The sequence below is a fragment of the Euwallacea similis genome, chromosome 35 (assembly GCF_039881205.1).
Source record: "Euwallacea similis isolate ESF13 chromosome 35, ESF131.1, whole genome shotgun sequence".
NCBI lineage: Eukaryota > Metazoa > Arthropoda > Insecta > Coleoptera > Curculionidae > Euwallacea > Euwallacea similis.
Window position 1 is genome coordinate 1351705 of NC_089643.1, and position 20278 is coordinate 1371982.

The window sequence follows — 20278 nt, forward strand, 5'->3', positions numbered from 1 at the left end:
ATAAAATAATATAAATGCCGCACTGTCCCGAGCGAGACAAATGTATGATTCATAATAACAAGTTATATTGCATTATGATTGACTTAGTTAAACAGATTCATTAAAAACAACGTCATAAAGTTGTCTATTGTTACACGAATAATTATAGTGAATCGTATTACTTTTTCCGCCTACAGCGGCGTTTCTTCAGCAAGGTTGGTAAACCTATGAGAGTTAAATGTTCAGTATTGTTTTAAGTGATTTAAATGTTAAATGGCTGTCTTTCTTAAGCAGAAAAAAGGCTAGTTATATAAACAAACTTTTTGAAAAGAATTGAATAACATATTTTCATATGCCACATCGTTTAGAAAATATCTCATGCCTCTAAAATTACCTTAGAAATGTGCCAATATACTGTCAAGCAATGTATCTTCCTGTTTCAGTATTGGTTGGATCTTCAAAAACCGATCTCCCGGCAGCTAGGTTTATCCCTGGTGGATCCTTTACTGTATTTCTGCGTCAAGTTTTACACCCCAGATCCAGCCCAGTTAGAAGAGGAGTACACTCGATATCTGTTTTGTTTACAAATAAAAAGAGATTTAGCTCAAGGTAAAACGATTCTGGGAAAACCCTCTTGGAATATGGAGTAAATTGCCTCTCTAGGGTTTTTGCAGTGTAACGAGAACACAGCCGCTCTTATGGCGAGCTACATTGTGCAGGCAGAATGCGGGGATTTTGTACCCGAGGACTATCCCGATCACACCTATTTATCTAGCTATAAATTTATACCGCAGCAAGAGCACGAAATGGAAAAGAAAATTATGGAAAACCATAAAAAGCATACGTTAGTACATTATTTTTCTTTGAGAGAAGTTGCATTATTAAGGGATTTCTACAGGGGTCAATCACCAGCGGAAGCCGATCTTAACCTTCTAGAAACTGCTCGAAGATGCGAGCTTTACGGCATAAAACTACACCCTGCGAAAGACCATGAAAATGTAGCTCTGAATTTGGCAGTTGCTCATATGGGCATCCTCGTATTCCAAAATTATACGAAAATCAACACGTTTTCTTGGGCGAAAATTAGGAAGATTTCCTTTAAGAGGAAAAAGTTTCTAATCAAATTGCACCCTGAGGGTTATGTAAGTGTAAAGTCTTTATACGATTTTTGGAGTTACTATTAAAGATTGATTTTAGAATTACTATAAAGATACTGTAGAGTTTTTCTTCGAGGGAAGGAACGAGTGTAAAAATTTCTGGAAGAAATGCGTTGAGAATCATGGTTTCTTTAGATGTTCGTCGGTGAAAAGTGTGCCTAGACAGAAGACAAGGGTATTATCGAGGGGCAGTTCATTTAGGTGAGATTTTGAAATGTTTATCTTTTGATTTGTAAATTGAAGTTACTGTAATTGGCTGAGCAATGAATAAAACTTTTAATTAAGAATTTATTGACATTTGCGGTTTGCAAAATGTTCACAAAAAATCGAATTGCTCGATTTTTTTAATGCGACATTATAAGTCCTATTTTAATCTTACTGTAAGGGAAAAAATGAGTATTAGTCTAAAATATTTACGTTGAAGATTAAATTTTAATTTACCGTATTCAATTTATTATTTGCTGTGCGGATTTTTTAATGCGATGCATCATACAACGCACAATGTCTACGTATACTTTAACAGAGATTTTCATTTTTGTTGATAAGGTAACATTTATTATACATTATTCTATAATATATACAAGGTGACCTAAAAAGAAACGCAAGCTGTCCACATAAAGATTAAATAAATTTTCTATGTTTTTTCACAATATAGTGTCTCGAGCATATAGAATTATATATTCTGAATACATTATAAAAATTTTGTAATTACAGTGACGTATAGCATAAAAATTTTGGATGGTAAAAGAAGGTCCGACACTCAATAAGTGACCTGAATTGTTCGCGTGTAGTATATTCAAAATGTCGTTTATTTACAATTAGCGTTAACGGGTTTCGTTATACATGTATATGTATTGATAACAATTAAATTAAGCACCCCCTTAATGTTATCAATGATTTTACAATTTTAACTATGGAAAGTAGGAGTTGCTGACAAAAAATCACATATTTTTAAGAAAGATAATAAATGGACAATCTTTAGTAAGTAGATTAATTTAATTCTTTGTTTAGAAAGGGTTGACATTTCTTTTAGTGTTTAAAAATTCTCTTTTGGTTATAGCCAATGTATGAGTTGTATCTAAAGATTAGTTTTTCAAACTCCTGGTAACTTTACCTGCAAGATAATTGCTTACCGATTTGTGGTCTAAAAAGGCAGTTGTTGCTTTATATACAGTACAACCTTTTTAATTATAACTAATAATTTTACAGGCTAAGTAGAATTTTCAAATTGCTCAGATTAATGAAAAATATTTTCAAAATTGCTATAATAAAAAGTTTATTTTTTCGAGAGAGAATGCACAACTGCAAAATTTCTTAAGTGAAAATCTGAACTTAATATATTACATAGCTGTGTATGTATTTTGATTAATCTGAATTAAAATACCTCTTAAAATACACGATTCCTTTAAATCTAAGGTAACTTAAAATATTCAGTTGTTTGTTTAATGTTTTTTTGTTGTGGTTTAAGGGCCCGTTATTTCATTTGAAATAGAATCAAAACGTGATGTTCAGTTTCAGAATTTTCAAAAGCCCATTTCGCACATGTTTTGAAACATTTGACTGCCTCTCTGTGAATTATACGTTGCGGAATCATGCCTACGTCTTCGTTCGATTCGTCATGCTCCACAATATCCATATTGTTTATGGATTTTTATTATTCTTCTTAACAAGCTACCCAATCGATAATTTCTTGCCGTGTAAAATCCCCAAAAATTTGGTTTAATAGTGCAGTACTTTCCGTTACTTGTTTGTCAATGTCCTCTAATTTCAGTTTATTTTTCCACTCTGACAGTGGAAGAAGGTCATCTTCATTCCAACCATCATCAACTTATTGCTCAAAAAGTGTACTCCATGACTTTGGTATAAGTTTCAGCCTAATACTGTCCTAAGTCTTTGCTAATTTAATTGCTACATCTTTTTAAAAAAAAATTTAAATTCTACCGCAATACCTGCATCTTTAAGAACGACAATCCGTTATCAAAGACATTTTCTGTAATACAACTTGATTGCTTAAATTACTTTTCGGTCTATAGGTTGCACTAACGATGTTACATTAGGTGACAAAAATATCGCAACCGTTTTTTTATTGTCTGAAGATAAATCTTCTCGGTGTCCTGCAGCGTTATCCAAAATTAGAAGTGCTTTAACGTCTAAATTCAACTGCTGCATTATTTTTCGAATTGCAGGAATAAAATCTATAAACTCAGTTCTTAAAAATATCTTTAGTGGCCCATGTTTTTTTTTCTGTCCTTTGTAGGTTCACTTTTTAAGGCTTGAGCCTTTCTAAATCTACTTAACACTAACAATTTTATTTTATGAGTTCCAGAAAGATTCGAACAAGGCATAAAGGTAATTCTTTCCTTGCTAATTTTTCTATCTGAGGCTGATGCTTCAGATTAATGAGATTGTGTTTTTTGAGGAAGTCATTTCTAGAAAAGTCCGCTTTCATCTGTATTGTAGAGTTAGTAAAGCTACAACTGAATTTCTTGGATTTTGTTTTAAAGCAATTGCTGAAATAGCTTTATGACTGCCTCGTCACCGGAAAATTTTCTCCTGTAATGAATAATTGTTGAATCCCATAACGATTTCAAAATTTATCAAGCCACCCAGAATTGGCCTTAAAATTTAGTGTATTGTTGTGCGTTTGTTCTTAAAAAATGTTGCTTTTTTTCTTAATACTTCTCCCGATATTGGGATTCCTACAAACAAACCATGTTCGGTAAAATGAATAAATTAAAGAGAAAAAAACCATTTTACCTCTTGATCATTCTTATAGAAACCAAGTGTAAACAACTTTATCCACTTCAGGATATGCATTTACTTTCAATATCTTTCGTTTATTGATTAAAGAACTGGATGTGGTGGTATAAGATAGTATCTTTTCCTCATTCGTTTTAATATCACGAATTGTTGATTTCCCGACCTTATATTTTACTGCTAAAGCCGTCACTATATGACCTTCCTCTAAGCTTTTAATAATCCCAACCTTGTCCTTAATTGATAATGCAACATGTTTTCTTTTAGTCGCCATAAGTATGTACTTTAGCTTAAGATTACATTAGAATAAAAACACATTTGGCAACACATACAACTCCAAATATGATGCGCTTCAATAGGTTCTCTAACGAATACTAGCCGAAAAGAAGGAATAAAAATGGAAACCCATGAAAGATTCTGTGAATTCTCTGTTAATATGTAGGTAAACAAGTATTCGGAAGCGGGGGAAACGTTTCACGCTCGCTGTTCGGATCAACAAGTTTTTGTTCAGATTATAGCTGAAGGTTCCCACTGTTCGGATTACTGGAGGTTCGAATAAGAGCATGTTCGGGTTGAAGAGGTCATACTGTATTAAGTGAACTTAGTTTTATTCTGTAGCCTAAAAGGGTGATAAACTCATATAACCTCATTGATTATTGTGGGAGATTACACTCTCATTTTATTAGGGTTAGTTGAAATTCCTTACACTCAAGCAAGTCTCTCGAAAAATAATCGAGGCAAATAGTGTGGTTCCCGAAATTAATGCCTGACACATTGAAATCAGTTTTCGTTTTTTTGATTTTTAGAAAATAGATAATTAGTAACAACAGATATGGTTTAATATATGGCTAATAGATTACCTTATGAGTTACATGACATTTAAAGCAAATGTATGGGATAAGGAATACAATGTTTAAAAACTTATTATAAAAATAATCCATATGTTAGTATAAATAATCCCAAGTATGTATCTAGAGCTACGAAAAAATGCATATAGAGAAGGAAAATATGGTTAGACTGCTGATTTGCGCCTATGGCATGCGGCATTTATTTTCCCGTTTTCTCACGTATCGTAATAGATTCGTGCTTCGCATTATAGTCTTGTATTTAATAGACATACATTTTGCATAAATTTGATTGAATGCTTACTTTTGTGAATAAATATGAATAGCACTATAGTAGAAGAGTACTACAGTAGAAAATAACGTTTTTGTGCGTAAAACAGTTTACCTATAATAACGTAAAAAAACGTTTTCTTAATTTAACCGAGGCTGTCACCTGTCACCATTTTAGAGATCCACCCTCAGAGTGACCACTCTGTATAGAATTTGTTTTAGTTAAATGTTCCATCCTAAAGGAAATACAACGATAAGTAGAATACTACAATATGTTTCAACATATCAATAAAATTATTTCCTTGACCCTTAAATGAATTTTGAAGTTCCCTAGTTCGAAAGAGAAACTTTTTCACGCATAACTCAATTAAGCTTATTCGATTTATTTTCACCTGATGAATTTTTGGGCTAGAATTGCAGGGTGTTAGAACACCCTGTATTTTTACAAAGTCCAAATTACGAATTACACTTATCTATTTGTTACTCATAATTGAAAAAATATAAATATGTCCTACATGTTTGAAGCAATGTTTTTCCATTTTGTTTAAGAATAACGCAAGACAGCAAGTAGCAGTTCTTGAAGAAGTAGAATTCCACATTATTCTTAGTTTTAATATTCTCATAATTTTATAAACAAATGTTTTCAAAATTTCAGAAAACCTATCATGAGACAAGGTCAAAATAAACCTTACAAAGCTTTTTATAACATACATAGTAAGTATGTCGATCCAAATCAAACGATTAGGAAACAAATTCAATCTTAGAACGGTTTTTAGGGCAGACATGACGCTGCATTCACATCTTATAAAGACAAAACCATTAAAACGAAAGTGAACGCATAAAAAGTTCAATATATAAATTTTCATTAAAATATGAGAAATTTTATGCTGGTGAAACCTCTAGATCTTCAAAAAAAGATTCTCCATTAATTTGTAGAATATAAAAATGATTACATCTTTAACTTATCGTCTTCTTTCTTATTTAGGTATAGTGGAAAAACTCAAAAACAAATTGTCGAGTTCGTTAGGGACAACTACGTGAAACGACAAACCTTCCAAAGGTAAGTTGCATGCTCGTCCCCCATTTACATCTCACATTTGAAGACATGGTTTATTACATGTTAATATGCAAAGACACTTTTGCAACTATTGCAAACATTGACATAAATAGCACATTTGCACTTTGGTAGTGTTTCGGTTAAAGGTTTCGATAAATCCAAGCAGTTTCAGAATTTTGACGCATAAATTAGCTACAATTAATTAGCCTGTTGTGATAAGCCGTTTGGCATAACGGCAATTTTATCATGGAAAAAGGTACAATTTTGCCAAGATAAATCGGTAATAAGTAGTTAAATAAGCCAATATTAAGAAACTGCAAATTGGAAGATATTTCCACAGTAGGTCTATTTCATTTCGGCCTTCTGTAGAAGTTAAAGCCAAATAGCTGCTTATCGCTTTATATTCATCTAAAACGACCCATTGCGACATTAATTAGTATTTTTGTGGCGTGTGGAGCATGTTTGTTTTTAGCCTTTTGAACATAAATCCGTAACTACTTTCACAATGCTGTTTGCGACATAATTTCGATCAAATTTGCGAGATTGCTTGTCAAGGGAAGGAGGAAGGGTACTTGCAAAGCAATACATTATCGCTCCTTCCATTTAATCTTGAAATGCTATAATGTTATATTATATAAACCCTTTCACAATAACAATGAAAATTACCTAAATATTTATGGGTGTTTTGCTGCAAATTTCTGAATTGCTGAATTGGAAATTGCACAGAAATGAGAGAATCATGTAATGTGGAGCTGTATAGTATTGCTTTGCCAAATTGTCTGTTTTAAAATTTTCTTATTAATGATTAATTTTTTTCTATTACTTTTATATTACTCTATAGTCTTTGTGTAGAAATTTTCTTAAAGTGATGCACCTCAATTCAGCAATTTCTTTTTAATAATTTACTGCAACTACCAAATTTAGAGTACATCGAATGGGGAGCACCATGTAGGTAAACTCAAAGCAGGTATTTAATTCAAAGGGTTAAAAATATTATGTCCACCACTACTAAAATCCCCCTAGGCTTCCATATACGCCAATTTTGCATAGCTGATGAGGAATGCAGCTCGTCCAAGCTTTATTTTTTAGAATCCTTGTTTCAACTATGTTTCTAATTTCGTTAATTACTCTGAAAATGATGCTGTTCCTCAATAAGAGAGAATATATTAATTTGTTGGCATGAGGAGCTAAGTGTTTAAATGTTAAAGACCTTAAATTGACTTTCCTCGTTCCTTTGCCCAGGTCTCACTCATTCCGACACTCGAGTGCGCACTCGAGCGCCTCCAACGTGCACACAAGTGCGGTCGGGAACAGCATAAGCGCTCACCCTCTCCTTCCCTTGGCTGCCAGCAGTTTGAGCGGTAGGTAACCCCCCTTTTTGTTTTTTATTTTGGTTTTAACATGCTGCTTTAACATAACATCTCCGAATCTTTCTAAGAAATGCATTTTTGATGTAAAGAAATGTTGCCATATTGTTGAATTCAAATAATGCGTAAGGTCCTAGGTCAGCCGTTTTAATTTGTATGGTGGCGGCGTATGTGTTTTAATTATGCTTAGTTTAAGAAGAGTTTTACCAAATTGAAATTTACACGTTAGTTAACCTTTGCGGCGTTTTGAATCGTGTTTATAGTTGTTAATCTTGAGGCAAGTGGCACATTTGATTAGTGTCTTGTTAGAAGAAAGTTTGTGGTGCAAATTTAGTATTAGCTCACATTTTCGTAAATTGTTTACCCGTTCGTTTTTTGTAAGAGTAGACATATCGGTAAGTTAATTAGTTGCTAAATTTAATGTGAGGGTTGATTTAAGTAGTTGACAGAAAGCTCTATTTAGATTAACAATTCTGAGACGTTTTGATCACAATTTACTCAAGTTACAACTATTTTGATAGTGGGGGTTTAAGACTTCTTCGAAGATCATTAATTAATTGGCTCACAAATGTGTTCAAAAATGTTTTTCCAGTAGAAATAATAGTAAAAATTAGAATGGTTAGATGAAAAAGTACGTCCCAAGATGTTTGGATGTAACTAACATTAAAATGGGGTTTTTACCTTAAAATTGGAGTTAGAACCAGACGGAATATTATATAAGATCGTAGCTTGAATTTTGCACTAATGCGCTAAAATAATCAACATTTAAATAATTAGAATAAAATAGTACTTTCGACAGGTTCCATTAATATTGTATCAACCGTATTTTTTTCTTCTTACAAGGCTGTTATAAATTTTTTTTAATACTTCAATCAATATTGCCTTGAAAAATTATTATTTTATACCTATTTTTCTTTTTGTCGATTGGTAAACCGCGCCTTATTTCTGAAAATAAATTAGAAATAATTTGAAGTCTTCGGGTACACTGTATAAAAATACGCTCGTTTGCAGTACAGGTAACGCTTCATTTGATTCATTCATTTCATGTTGATTATGTAGAAACCTAGCGGAGAAGTACTTTTAAATTATTTATTTTATTTTATAATGTACAAACAAAATTGCGATTTTTAACACGAAATGATTATATCGCATTTTGACTAAGTATAGCTTTCAAAATTTTGTACCTATCAACACCAAATTAGTTGAGGTGTAAGACCCCATTACGTGTAAGAGTAAAAACTTGAGTTAATTGAAGATATTTCGGTGAGAACGAAAGGCAACTTTTGAAACTAAAAATGTTTACGATTACGGCCCAATTTTTCAAACTCCTAATAACTTTACCAGTAAGATATTCCATGGATATTTCCATAAAAACTAAATGATTCTTATGTTAAAAAGAATACCTACTTTAGAGGCTTATCAACACTGATAATTCAAGTCTCAAGGGAGATATTTTCTGCAGTAGATTTTTTAGTTTCTTTTGAGAAAACGTTGGTTTTTATCCTTCATTCAATACTAACGTGGAAAACGATAACGAATATGGATAAATTTGTAGTGGAAGCATCCAAACTCTCAGCGTCCCTGGGCTCGATGGGCGCGGCAGCGGGGACGGAGGCACGTGGGGTCCGCGGACGCCCGGCTTCTCCGACGACGAGATCAGTCTCTCGCCCCCTCGGCACAGCTACATCCTGGACCTCGGTCACCGACACCACCAGTACCAGTACCAAGGCCACTGTTATGGTACCTCGGCCGCCGGCTGTTGTTCCGACGATGAGCTCGCCTTCTCCGACGGAGACGCGGTCGGGGTCGGTCGCGAGCTCTGCGACCGCGAGCCCATTGGGTTCGCCGGACAAGGGCACGCCCATCTCCGCGGTCACAGCCAATCGGAAGCTTGTGTCTCCGCTCGCCGTGCGCGCGGCTGTTCACAGAGCAGACACCGGTAAGTCCACATACGTCTAGTAGAAATCTTGTCAGTATAAAATTTTGGACAAATGGAACAGTTCTATTTTTTAAGGTAATTTTAAAGAGGGTTTTCATATGGAGAAAACGTACAAAGGGTTGTTTTCGGTCACGAAAACTTTTTGCGTTTTCAAAATACTCAATTTTGAAATAACCTTTAAAATTATTTGAATTTTGTTGTATTTTTGCCAGAAGTTTAATCGATACCTACAATTTATTTTGTTTATGACTTGAAGCGCACGTAGTTCCTTTTATTTATCAACCACATTTATCTACTCGTCCACTTATTTTCCTTCAGTTTTCCACCATTTTGCCCTCCCCCAAATTCCCCATTAACATACTAACGATACCCTTTTTACTAACTTTCCTAGGTATCATCATTCACACTCACATTACTTCGCGGACGCCCTCTAGTCACAAATCAGAGGGCAGCCTGGACCACCCCATCCCGTCATCTCAACCGTTCGTTGACAATTACCTTCCCTCGCAGACTCAGTCCCAAAACGACCTAGGTCCCTCGCCCAGGCCGGAAAGCCCCATGGAGTATTCCTACGAGCCGACAAGTGTCCCCGCTAAAAGAAAGCTTTGGCAGCGCAGCGCTAGTTGTAGAGACTTGTACGACTTTAGTTTTGAGGAGACGGGCAAAGCTAAACGCAGGGCGAAGTCCCCGAAGCCTCTCGAAAAGACGGTGGTGAGTCTGGATGAGCGCAAACAGGACTCGCCCATCACCATATACGACGATCATAGGGCTTTGTATAGTGCTAGTTCGCGCGATAGTAGTTTAGAAATTCAGCAGGACATAATGGCACCCCCTGCGAAATTATACTCGAGTAGTTTTCCTGGGACTGCATCCTATTCGCAGGAGTCGGTTGAGGACCCTGGTAATTATGATTTGCGGGATTCGCAGGAGGATTTGTCCCATGACAGCTACGAGCTGATTGAGAAATCGGACGATAGCACCTCGGTCGATTATAAGAAACCGAGACCATTTAACACAAGGAGTTGTAGTCTCGATTCGGGCAATTACATGCCCTCTGACAGTGACTCGGAGCGTGGAACTAGGCAAAGATTTAAAAGCGTCAGTGACCACGATATTTTCCTAATGGAAGATCCTAGAGATCTCCCCAGAGAAATCACCCCTAGAAAATCTGATGGGAATTTTTATAAGCAATTCAAGCAATCTTCGAGAACTTCAAGCACTGAATCCAAGAGCGACTACTATGAAGCCAAGCCAATTAAATCAAGCAAAGAGAGCTTGAAAAAGTCTTGCGGAATAGGTTCAAGAACTTCCAGCCAAGAGTCCAAGAGCGATTATGAAACTAAAAAATCTTTGAGAAAAAACAGAAGCGCTGACAACTTGGAGAGGCATTATTTTGATTCTAGAGCGTCAAGTGTAGAGTCTAAAAGCGAGTATTTTGATGCATCGACGAAGCAAGAAGACGTAAAGTATATGAAGAAAATTGACTATGATCGAAGGATTAGCTTTGAACGGAATTACGGTACTCAAAAACAAAGGCACATACCGTCAGATTCAGTTTTACCAGCATACCCCGATTTCTCTGGAGATGTCTATTTAGATTCAGGGCACATGTACACAGTCGAAACTGAGCAAAGTCTTCGAGTGGATAAAATCCTCTCAGACATCGAGCAAAACACCTTTCCGATAGCGGAAAAATTGCATTGCCTCAGCGAGCCATCTCCCTCTAAAACTACACACATTTGGCCTGAAAGTATCGTAGGTTTACCCACAGAAATCGACGATGTTAAGCATGTAAACAGTTCTGGAGCGCAACGATCAACTGAATCCGAAAGCAACATATTTAGTTTCGATGAGGATAGAATTCAATCACTACAAGAAAGCAGCGATTTCAGCGATCACGGTTTCAGTGTTGTGCCCAATATCGACTCTTCAGTCGCTAAAAAAGAAGTCAGAAGCTACAGAGAGGTGTTCATGGAGATTGAACCTCGAATATGTCACGATTTACCTTTTCATCAACCTATCGAAAGAACTAAATCAGATCCCAATTCATTGGCGAGACAAAAACTTAATCATAACTCCAGAAGGCTGCTTCTGATGCATCAAAAATCAATAGATTTAACTCCTGCAGAGTCTAGTGATGAAGATTATTTGTATAAGCAAATCCCCAGTGCTCCTCCGATTACAAAATACAAGGGGATGCATTTTGAAATGCCCACTGCCGAATTTGGGCATTTTGATATATTGAAGAGGGATATTGAAGGCCAAAAGACTAAGTTTGAGGTGCCTAAGAGCCAGTTTGAAATCTTGGGAGCTAAGAACCAAGCGGATTTGATTAACTTGCCTCCTAAAGATGAAGATATTTCCTATGTGCTTCATAAGAGACATATTATGAACGGTACTTCGCAGAAAGAGGATATTAAGAGATATGTAAGTGATAAAGAAGGAGTCAAAACTTTACCTTCAACTGATATTCCAGAGTGCAGAGTTGAGACATCATTTTTATTTACCCAGAACATTGATTTATCAAAAGTTAATCCAGTTACTTTAGAAGTAGATAAGACTATACCTCCTGTTCAGCTAATATCAAGTCCCAAAAGGGATATTACCCACATCGACCCGTTAGTGCTCGAAACTTTGAATTCAAAACTCAGTCAAATAGAAAGTGACTCTCCAACCAGCTCCAGAACTGAGAGTTTGAAACCCTTGCAAAGGCTTGCCATTAAACCTGATTCTAGACATTTGAAATTAGATTCAAAAATTGAGGAAAAAACTATTCAAGTCTCGCAAAAGGGACTGGAGGAAAAGAAACCTATAATAGAACCCTCTAAGGCCAAAATTTTGGACAAGGGAAAACCTGAGATAAAACCCAAAAGGATTATTAAACCTAGAATGCAGCCTGGCAGAAAAGGAAGCAAAACAAATAAAACCAAAGTGAGGATTACTTCGTTTAGCTCTGACGATGAGTCTTTAGACTCGGATGATGTGTTTGGAAGTGCCGAAGCTACTCCTACAAGAATGGAGTTTTCTCCTCCTCAAATGAGGAAAGAAATGGAATCTATACTTAAATATGAGTCTGAGAGAAAGTATTTGCAATACACAATGTCCTCAACTGAGGTTGAGGGCTCACCTCCAACTACAAGGAAAAAAACTGATAAAGATATTCTTAATGGCTTAGATCCGAATGCCCAGCAAACAGAATTAAGACGAATTTCGGAAAGGTCCTTTTCAATCCCTAGTTCAGAGGATGAATTTAATATAAAAACTACAGATCTTCAAGCCGTTTTCGCAGAACCGACTGAAATTTTAAGAACGTTAGAAGAAGTAGATAAGGAAGATGGAGATAGGTCATTAGATGAAACTCTAAAGGAAGATCAAGCAACGGACAACGAACTTACTACTATAGACGATGAGCGTGCGAGAGAGAAAGCTTTGCTTCAAGCAGAGATCGAAAATGATTTAAGAGATCTAAAGGTCCCTGCGAAAACTAAGATAACTGAGATAATGTCACCCTCGTTGAGGAGCAAAGGGCAGAGCCCTCTTATTTTTGCGCACGCCCGTTTAAACCTCTCAGAAGGATCAGCTATGACTCTCCTACAAAAACAACAAGCTCTAGAATCTCCTTTGCCCAGCCGTCGTGCAAGGAGCTTAGACGCCCCTATAATTCCTGTTGCTAAACTACCCCCCTTAAATTCCTTTTCAAGCAAAGATGATACAGTAGATGAAGAGGATCCTAATCACACTGATAGGGAGAGTGGGTTAGATAACTTAATAAGTGCCACTTCTACCGAAATATCTGACGTGGAGACAGGGGATTCTAAGAGAATTGTTGGAAATGGTGTTGTACCAGAACAAACTTTCCCAGTTGTCTCTGAGAAACCTAGAGGAGTAGTGAAAGAAGGGTCATTGGGGGATAGCGATCAAATAGTACCTGATGTTAATAATGTGAAAATCACTGTAAAGACTAAACCAAAACTGCCACCAAAAGGACTCGCTCCTCCTAAACCCCCTAAAGAAAGCATTGGTAAGAAGCCTCAACTTTCAAAGGATGTTAGAGTTAAGGAAAAACCTAAGTTATCAAGACAATCCTCAAGTAAACAATCTTTGAAGCCTAAAGTCTCAGAATCAGTAATTTCAACCAAAGATGATAGAACCGCGACAAAACCCCCATTAGGGCCGAAGTCCAGCTCAATTGAATCTAAAAAAGGAATAAAAGACCTGAAAAAAACACATAAGCTGTTTACTGAAAAAGCAGTATCTGCCGAGTCAGAAGTAAAAAGTGATGATGATAGAAACAAATCATTGTCAGCCCAATCATCATTGGCTTTACCAGAGATTAAGAGAACTAAAAGCCAGGAAATGGAACCTAGTAGAAGAACAATTCCAAAGGAGAAAGCTAGGTCATTGGAAAAATTAGAATTGAAGAGGTTGGGAAGTAAGGAGCGTACAAAGAGTCAAGAGGAAAGCGAAGAAGTTATAGCCGAACGCAGGAAGCTTCAGCAAATGCTTTATGAGACAGCGATAAAACAAACCAAAATTCTAAAGAGCCCAGTTAAAGACGTATTACCAGTATTCCCTCAAATTGAGGAAACAGTTAGAGAAAGAGGAGGAAAGTTAGAGATCAGCATTAATACAATTGAACCAAATGTTTCTCTAGAGGAAGCTATAATAGTCACTAAAAGTCCTAAAAAACTGGATAAAAAGCTGGATAAGAAGCTGACTAAAAGTTTGGAATTGAATTTAAATGGTAACGACCTAGAAAGAGGAGTTCAACGAATGGGCAAAAGCCTGGATTTGGAGCGTAGTAAATCTGAGGACGAAGCTGACAAATCAACAGAATTTGATTTTAAACCTGAAACAATTAAAAGCATAACTGAGAGAGACAAACTTGAAGAAGCCTCTCCAGAATCTTACGCCCTTCATGAGACTGTTACTGCGGATATTCATACGGAACCTATCGGGGAGCACCATGTAATTTTAGAGGGTACTAGTTTAGATGTTTGGTTATCTGTTGGAGAAAAGGACGAGAAACTAAAGCATATCGAAATTGTCCAATCCGGGGGTGATTTTTTTGAGCAACGTTGTTCCTCGCCGAAACCCCCAGATTTGAGAAAAATGGACACCAAAAGCAAAAGCTCTTCCGACTCAGTTAGCACTGAAAAACTCAGTTTTGGCAATTCTTTAGACATTAAATACATTGATGAATCTGCGGAGTCGTCTTGTAAGTCTGATAAAGATAAGGAACTTATGGCAGAGATGCAAAAGGCGTCTAATACAGTGAGCAAGTTTATTAAACGTAAGCTGGAAAAGAGGAGAAAAGACTCAGATGATAGCACTTTAGTGCCTGAAAGCCTGGTACGAATAACTAGTGAAGATGAATCTTTAACCGAAGTAAGTGACCTGAGACCCGAAGGTGTGGATACGAATTTCTTAATGGTGACTGTGACTGATCACAAAGATGCCTTATTAAAACTAAGCGCTGAGAGGAGCAGGTCTGAAGACACAGCCTCTTGGATGACCGTTGAATGTGAAGAATATGCAGGTGCTGAAAGCTCCTTGGATTATGATAACGCAACTTTAGATTCTCCAGAAAAAGGTGCTGAACAGGAGTTAGAAGCTAAAAAATCGAACCTACTTGAGGCAGGTAATAAACAATCCAAGCTGAAGCTCATAAAACGAGCTTCTGATCAATCAAAATCTAGTGATACTGGATCATGGACTAGTGGAGAAAAAGAGCTAAGTCCTAGCAACATAAAAGAAACCGACGAATCTAGCGTCAGCTGCTCTTTAGGGAGAGCTATAGGTTTGAGCCAGAACATTGAAATGTTTGCCACAAAAGAGCAACTGGATAAAGCATCATCGCATTCACCCGACGAGCCTAAAAGCCCTAGGAGTCCTAGAAGCCCGAGAATTTGTGTCTTAGGGCGCGCTTTTACCATCGATGAAGGGTCTCAAAAACTAGATGGATCAAGCTCAGATGAGGCAAATGAAATTCCTAAAGACTTGGCCACTATAGAGGAACTGCAGAAAGAGACCACAGACTCAGACAATGAGAAAGTCAAAAAACCTTATCCATTTGAGGAAAAGTGGTCTCAAGACTCAGAATTGAGCCAGAAGTTACATAAAAAGTTATCGAAGAAGTTGTCTTCAGGAGAAAAATCTTCTATGGAAGATTCGTTTTCGTTGGGCAGACGTAATAATCTGGATAAACCGAATTTATTGTCTGTAGAGAAATTGTCTACTGAGTCCAGAAATTCTTTAGATACAGAATCGAGCTCTGGAAGTCTGGGAGTAGCTGTCAGAACTCAGAAGTCTGGGGACATTCCCAAGGAGCTCAGTTCCACCTGGAAGCCGTTTCCCTTAGATAGCAGCGGTTCTGAAAGTTTCGACGACAATCTCTTACCCCCCGACCAGGATTTAGAAAGACACGAGTATTTCTTGTGCAAAGATTCAGGTGATTTTACTTCAATGACAGATGTATACTACAAGACTGATGACGTGTCAGGTACAGAGCTCCCTGAGGACTTGGCCAATTTCCCTGCAAACTTCAAATATCCCTCTGTAACGTCATTAGCTGGTGCCACTGAAATTATCGGGGCGTATTCAGGAGGAGGGTTTTTATCTCGTACTTTGTCCAGAATATCCGAACGAAGCACCAATTCTGAAAAATCCAGTTTAGAGGAAGATTCCACTAAGGCGAGCACTCAGAGCGATAGCATGAACGATGAATCCATGGCATCGAGCAATCCACAAGTGAGTGCTAGCTCTGAGTCTCCAAGCCATGATCATGTTTACGACGAGAAAAAGACACCTACCAACGAGAAACCTATGAGTTTCGCCAGCAGCAGTGCTAGCAAGGCTAGCAAGCTGCAGGATTTAAGTAGACATAGTGATAAACCTAGTACTGATATTGCTCCTAATTTCAGTAGTTTACTGCAAAGACAGATCTCTGACGATAGGAGAACATCTGCCGAAATGGCCGAACTGTCAATGGATGATATAGAAATTATTACCTCAGAGAGAGGTTTGAGGTTGAAACGACAGGGATCTGACGATACTATTATAGATGAAGAGTGTTTTGAGGAGCATCAGAGAATAGAGAAGGAAAGCAGTCAAGAAAGTGAAGATTGGCCTCTTCCAGATATTCCTTCTCACACTCAAAAACCTCTATTGGCTATGCACGAACTGCCCAGCTCAGATACCTCAGTACAGCTTACTACTCAGCTCTATCTACCGCCCAGTAAAAATTTGCCAAAAACATTCGGACTGCGAAGTTCCCTAAAAAGCCAGGATTCTGAGCAATGGCCCAGCCCTCCATCAAGTGTGCAAGATCCTATAGTAGAGAATATCGAAACTTACTACATCTCCCCAGCAGAGGAGGCATGTAGAGTGACTGTAGAGTCAAGCACTCATAGCACTTACGACAACGACTCGAACAGCGACGATTATAGAACTGTAGATTTCGACATGGAGAAGACACATACTTATGAGAATGTCGCAGTCTCCGAACATATTAGTGAGAGCTTGTCTGATAGTCAAAGTTGTAGCGTGGGACCAAGTGGAATTAAGATAATTCTAGAGGAAAAGACTCAAGAGTCGAATTCTGATGAGGAGTTGAATCTTTCTAATTTGAATGACGATGTTTTTGTGGATGTTGATGATAATGCTCCTCGCAGCGAGCAATTGCGGCCGCCGACGGCTTTAAGACGAAGTACCAATTCTGAAGAGTCCAGAAGTGATAGGAAAACTTCTCCTGCAGGGTCGCATAGTTCTTATAGCGAGGAGGACTGCACAAGCTCAATGGGGACCAATCTTGAAGATGGAACCGTAAGGTTTGCTTTGAAACCCACTAAATGCACCCATAGTTCACATTCTGAAGATACTTCCATCGCTTTAAGTTTATCTGAGTGGTCTAATAGCACTAATACTGTGAAATTCCAGAATTTGTCCAGTAATAGTGGGACTACCAAGAGCAGCTCCGGTTTAAAGAGCGATGAGAACTCTCTTACTGATATAGCCCAAAGCATTTCTGAGTGGTCTTCGACTCAGAGCAGTACCTTGAAAGCTCAGCAGCAAAGCGTTAGTCATCCATTTCAGAAATTATCGAGTACAGCATCTACTGGGGAGAGTACTCTGACTGAGTTAATACCGAGCATATCTGATTGGCCCAGTCCGGATGGTAAAGCTTTAGGAGCACAGCAATTTTTCCCTTCTACTTCAATCCCAGAAAGGGCGCCTACAAGACTGGGATCTAGTGTTGATATTGAGGACATTGTGCAAGATCAGAGGAGTCCCAAAAACATCCCTTCAGAAGATTTTTCAATTTTTTCTTCCAATTTAAGTACAAATTCTTCCAAGTTTTTTACTAAGAGCACTGAACGGCCAATGATAATCCCAGTGCAAGTGCAGTCAGATACAGATAAGAGTAGTAGCTCTGTAGAGCATAAAACTGTACACACTCAACGATATGATAAAGAGAAAAAAGGGTATTTGCAGAAGTACCATTTGGCTGGCTCGGCCATGTCTAAAAGCACAGATAGGCCTGTTAAAGTCAATTTGAAACTGGCTAAGTGCTCTCCATACTACTCTAGTAGTTTAAGCAGCGAGAGTACTCCCTTAACGGGGACTAGTCCAGTTCCCATGAGTAAGACTGCGACAGTGCCTCTGACTAGAATTCATAAAAGACCGGTTTCCAGAAGTTTGACCCATGCCAAGAGTCCTCCTAGTGAAAATGACTCTACTAGTTCGGTGGAATCCCCCAAAAGCAAGTCTGAGAGAGAAAGAAGGGGTTATAGGCGAAAACGGCAGCTGCAACAGCAGAGGAACAAGGCCAAATGCGACAAAGATCAGCATGTTATAGACGAATATTTTTATGTGGAGCATGAGCATGGTTTGACGGAGTATAGCGAGTACATCAGAGAGAGGAACATGGAGGAAATGGCTTCCAATTTTCAGTACGAATCTGGATTAGTTCACGACTCCCGACACTACAACACCGAAGAAGGATATTACCCAGATGGGGATTCTCAGTCTGGATCCGATATTTTTCGAATGGAGAGAGAAGAAGAAGACAGACACGAATTTTCAGAGGGATTTGACGTCAGTTCCATTCCTCCGCCATTGTTGGAGGACGATTTCGAAAGTGATCCCACACCGCATATTTGATTTTAATAGACTAGCCATTTTATAGGCCAACTTTTTGCTTTTTTTGATGGTTTTCGGTTTGATTCTCGGTCCTGTTGCTTTCGTGCTCTTGTTGTACGGGTGTTTGATTTTCTTTGGGTTCGTTGTGATTTGTTGATTTGAGCAGAGATGGAATCAAAATGGAAAAAACCAAAGTAGGTTTTTTGAAAGTCAAAATAATAGGTTTATGAAGCATTTTCTGAATTATTAAATATTAATTTTTTTCCCGCGATGTGTTCATCGAATGTTCATCAAATATTCAAATAACGATAAAATTATCTTTTAAATTTTCGTGCCTAAGTTGAACCGATATTTTTCAATGTTTTTGAGATTACAACGTTTCGGTGCACGTACTACTAATCTGCAGTGGGTTTTTTTATAAATTAATCACATTGGTAATAGTTAAAACATTATGCGCAACCTCTTCGATAGTACATATTGCATTTTTTATACACTTTAGCTTTGTCCCACAAGAGGCGAAATTTGCCACGGAAGAAGAAAATTATTAAGCTGAACCGAATAAATATTGAAGCTAACTTGTAGAATGATGATAAGGCGATTATTTAGTTGCCTTGAAATGCCCCATGAACACATACCACAGAACTGGACTTCACACAGGGTTGATAAACATCATGATCTTAAAAAATCGAAATTTACCTATCGATTAATAAGGAAAAAATATTATTTTTAATTTGCTATCCAATGTCGCTCACATTTACTTTTTCCTGCATATAACTCTTATTTTGTTATTATTGAAGTGCGATGTTTCGGCCAAATATCTTAACTCAAGCTAAGATAACAGCTGCGACTCCTAATGGCAGGTTTTGACTCTTGTGGAAGCAAACCATATTATTTTCATAACATCAATTAGTAGTTTTTATAACTGTTTTACGAAGTCTAATAAAAATACGTACTTGTGTAGGAACCAAGTAAGAAAAACCAAATAATCAAAATCTACTATCAGTATTGTTAGTGCCAAATATGATTTCTCGTCTTCCAGAAACGATTGAAATTTTAATTGTTATTTTGCAGCAATTTTTAGCTGCTTTTATGTGTTAAACTTTTAGCACCAGAAGAATAAATTTGCTCATGTCACATTGTACTAGGTTGTTCGGAAAGTAATTTCGTTTTTTTATGTGAAAATGAATGACAGTTTTCGTATAATAAACAAATGCTTTATTAAATTATATATTGGCCGTTCTGGTCCAACACCTTTTGCCATCTTTCTGGTAGTAGCATAATTCCACGCTCATAAAATTTTTTGTCTTTGCTGGCAAAAAACTGATCGAGGTGGTTTTTGACCTCATCATTTGAGATGAAAGTTTTACCGTCTAAAAAATTTTGGAGTGACCGGAACAAATAATAATCCGATGGTGCCAGGTCTGGAGAATATGGTGGGTGTGGCATTGTGTCCCATTCAAGCTGTAAAAGCTTTTGGCGAGTGACCAAACTTGTGTGAGGTCTCGCGTTGTCTTGGTGAAACACTACACCTTTTCTGTTGATTAGTTCGGGTCTTTTCTGTTGAAGTGCATCCTTCAGTTTGTCCAGCTGCTGGCAGTAGACTTCCGAATTAATCGTTGTGTTATCCGGTAAAAGCTCAAAAAAAACGATTCCTTTAAAATCCCACCAAACAGACAGCATCACCTTTTTTTGGTGAATATCGGCTTTGGAAATGGTTTGAGTCGATTCATCTTTTTTGCTCCATGACCTCTTGCGTTTGACGTTGT

General features: G+C 37.3%; 1 protein-coding gene across 2 annotated transcripts in view; it reads left to right on the top strand.

Annotated features, from left to right (window-relative positions):
* The window catches only part of LOC136418553 (fap1 adhesin-like), a 35639-nt gene extending 15582 nt beyond the window's left edge, over positions 1-20057 (top strand). The window contains exons 4-11 of one of the 2 annotated variants that reach the window (XM_066404649.1): positions 423-588; positions 643-823; positions 878-1121; positions 1177-1337; positions 5994-6068; positions 7308-7426; positions 8988-9371; positions 9763-20040. In XM_066404649.1, the coding sequence (XP_066260746.1) occupies positions 423-588; positions 643-823; positions 878-1121; positions 1177-1337; positions 5994-6068; positions 7308-7426; positions 8988-9371; positions 9763-18533 (10101 nt within the window). In that variant the 3' untranslated portion in view covers positions 18534-20040. Of the gene's footprint in view, positions 1-422; positions 589-642; positions 824-877; positions 1122-1176; positions 1338-5993; positions 6069-7307; positions 7427-8987; positions 9372-9762 lie in introns of those variants that run through there. The other variant, XM_066404651.1, reaches the window with a different exon arrangement.
* Positions 20058-20278: the final 221 nt, after the last annotated feature.